Source organism: Salvelinus fontinalis, chromosome 20 (assembly GCF_029448725.1).
Source record: "Salvelinus fontinalis isolate EN_2023a chromosome 20, ASM2944872v1, whole genome shotgun sequence".
In the NCBI taxonomy this organism is placed as follows: Eukaryota; Metazoa; Chordata; class Actinopteri; order Salmoniformes; family Salmonidae; genus Salvelinus; species Salvelinus fontinalis.
The window spans coordinates 403,966-406,785 of record NC_074684.1 but is presented as its reverse complement, the minus strand read 5'-3'; the positions used below and the strand labels follow the sequence as shown (position 1 = coordinate 406,785).

The 2,820-nt window shown below is 43.4% G+C and overlaps 1 protein-coding gene across 1 annotated transcript; it reads left to right on the top strand.

The window, feature by feature from the left end:
- On the top strand, positions 1 to 2,288 carry LOC129817135 (transcription factor SOX-11-like). The gene has a single exon (XM_055872069.1). The coding sequence runs from the start codon at positions 146 to 148 to the stop codon at positions 1,250 to 1,252; it is 1,107 nt and encodes a 368-aa protein (XP_055728044.1). The 5' UTR covers positions 1 to 145; the 3' UTR covers positions 1,253 to 2,288.
- Positions 2,289 to 2,820: the final 532 nt, after the last annotated feature.

Here is a 2,820-nt window from a genome sequence, read left to right as displayed (position 1 = left end):
GGCTGATGATAACTTTGAAAAAGAGTTGTTTGAATGAGCTGGAGGTGTAAAGTGACCAAAAACTAGTTAGCAAAGCAAGGAGTTCGCAGAAAGTGACTGTGGGTATTTGAAACCCTGCAGTGGCTTTGAAACATACGACGGAAACATGGTGCAGCAAACAGAACACAGCGAGACGGAGAGTAGCATGTCCAGGGAAGCTACAGACACGGAGGAAAGCGAAATTATGGCGTGCAGCCCGGTGCCACTGAAACCCGTGAAAGCTGACTGGTGCAAGACAGCAACCGGTCACATCAAACGACCCATGAACGCATTTATGGTGTGGTCGAAAGTCGAGAGGAGAAAGATCATGGAGCAGTCTCCCGACATGCACAACGCGGAAATCTCCAAAAGACTTGGAAAGCGGTGGAAATTGCTGAAGGACAGTGAAAAGATCCCATTTATCAGGGAAGCCGAGAGGCTCCGGCTACAACACATGGCTGACTACCCCGACTACAAGTACCGACCCAAGAAGAAACCAAAGCTCGACAGTTTCACTAAACCAGCGGTGCAGTCTCCGGAGAAGACCAGCCTCAAACATGTAAAAGCTCCCAGTAAGAAATTCACTAAATTGAAAACTACCAAGGTGGTGAAAACGAGACCGTCTCACGACCCTCGCTACGACTATGTTTTCACCAGCTTTAAAACTACTAGCAAGACCGTAAAACGGGAATATACTGACGATGAGGATGACGAAGAGGACTACGAGGAGGAGCTGTCCTCTCGGATTAAAGTGGAGGAAGACGAGGAACCGATACCGTACAACATCGCCAAAGTGCCCGCGAGCCCCACTTTGAGCTCCACTGCCGAGACCGAGGGCGCGAGCATGTACGATGAGTCCCGGAATCCGAACACAGCTTCCAACAGACTGTTCTACAATTTCAAGAACATTACCAAGCAGAGCACAACTTGTCCTGCTTCACTCTCACCAGCATCTTCATTCAGGTCCGTGTCCAGCTCGTCCAGCGAAGACGCGGATGATTTACTGGTTGACTTCAGTTTAAATTTAGCATCCTGTGCTCACGGAGCGGAGCTGGGGAACTCGAATTCAGGGAATCTGTCTCTTTCCTTTGTGGATAAGGACTTGGACTCTTTCAGTGAGGGCAGCCTCAGCTCTCACTTTGAATTCCCAGACTATTGCACCCCCGAGCTGAGCGAAATGATCGCAGGGGATTGGCTTGAGGCTAACTTTTCAGATTTGGTATTTACCTACTAGTTAACTAAGTACAGAAGGAGTCATTCTCTGGTAGTCGGTGGGACAGCGTTATGATCAGCCGGTTCCCTCCCCAGCGCTGTTATTACCATGGAGGGAAGGAGGGGGTCCTCCATGAACTGAACCAAGATTAGTTACAATGTGGTACCATTGCAAAAAAAATGTGACATTCATGTCACCCTGACAGGGTTTTATGGAATTTCTTCGGGTCTGCAGTGAAACTGCTCAAATGAAAAGTGGACCACAAAGAGTAGAATCTGAACTATGCATTCCCATCCTACTTGTAACCACTTGGGGTCTGAAAACACGACTGGGCAGATCCGAGGCTAAATCTGAGACACTGTTCATTCAGGATGTGTAACTTTTCAAAAGGTTTTATGTGATTTTTCTGTATTTCACAAAACAGTTTTTTTCTTATCAGTTCCGAATCCCTACTGGTATGGAAAAGTAGGCTAAACCCGCTGTAGAACACAGGTATGGCAGGAAGCAGCATTTTGATACATAACCAACATACCTCATCTTTTAAAAAAAAAAGTAAAATATTTTCAGGCATATTTTTGTACAGTTAAACTAAGGGAATGTACTTACTGTGCTTTCAGTGAGATTTTTTTCCCAGGCACTTCTAGTTCTACCCGGTTTCATTTTAGTTTACCACGCAAGGGTTAAAAAACAATATCAATTTGCATCTCAGCCTTGCGTTTATTTTAAGCTATGTATGTACAGAACTAGATCAGATTTGGGGCGTTTTTAAGGAGTTAAATTGCAACTGGGGAATATAGACCTCATTGCTGGTACTAGATTCAAGATTGTATATGTTCTGTAAAATAGTAAAGTTAGGAGTTTATGTATATCGGTGTGAATGGGTCCCAGATAGCAGGTGTGAAACTGCATTTTCTTGCATTTTATCATCTTAATGGCACATATTGTTTTCTTCATTATTTTGTGCAATATAGGCTACTCTTAAATGGATCATCTGCGTTACGTGTCGTCATGCTGAAGGCTGTATCTTGACAAAACTAAATAAATCAGCTGGAACTGGTTCAACTGAATTTGCATGTTTTGTTATGGGGACATATTTGACAAACACTATTGAAATTGTAGAGCTTATTTGAGCAAGTGTAGCTGGTGTTTAAGGACAACTCCTCTAGTTTCAATGATCTCAAATAGCCTGTGATTGTTGTCTTCATTGAGGGTGAATAGGGCCTTTTATTGTGAGACCTTCACATGCATGAGATATACACTATGACACCTTAGATGCAGTGATGGTTAAACTTCAACATACCAGGGCTCTACGCTGACCAATTTTTACAAGGAGCACGTGTGCACCTAAAGTTTAAAAATGTAGCAGCACACAAATACATTTAGGAGTTCAATGACAAATTTGACGTAATAAAGCTGGAATCCTTAATTTTTCTAGGCAATTTAGGAATGTTCCCATTTATGACTTTGCAGGGTGGTAAACTTTGCTCCTGAGAATATCCTTCAACTACAGGAAGCCAAAGAAGTACAGTATTCAGCGCCAAAGAGACTTAACTTGGTGAGTCAAAAATACTCTGGTCTCCACCTCCCCT

Bases quoted from the DNA above. Each gene is read 5' to 3' on its own strand.
- LOC129817135 (XM_055872069.1), top strand. From the start codon at position 146: ATGGTGCAGCAAACAGAACACAGCGAGACGGAGAGTAGCATGTCCAGG.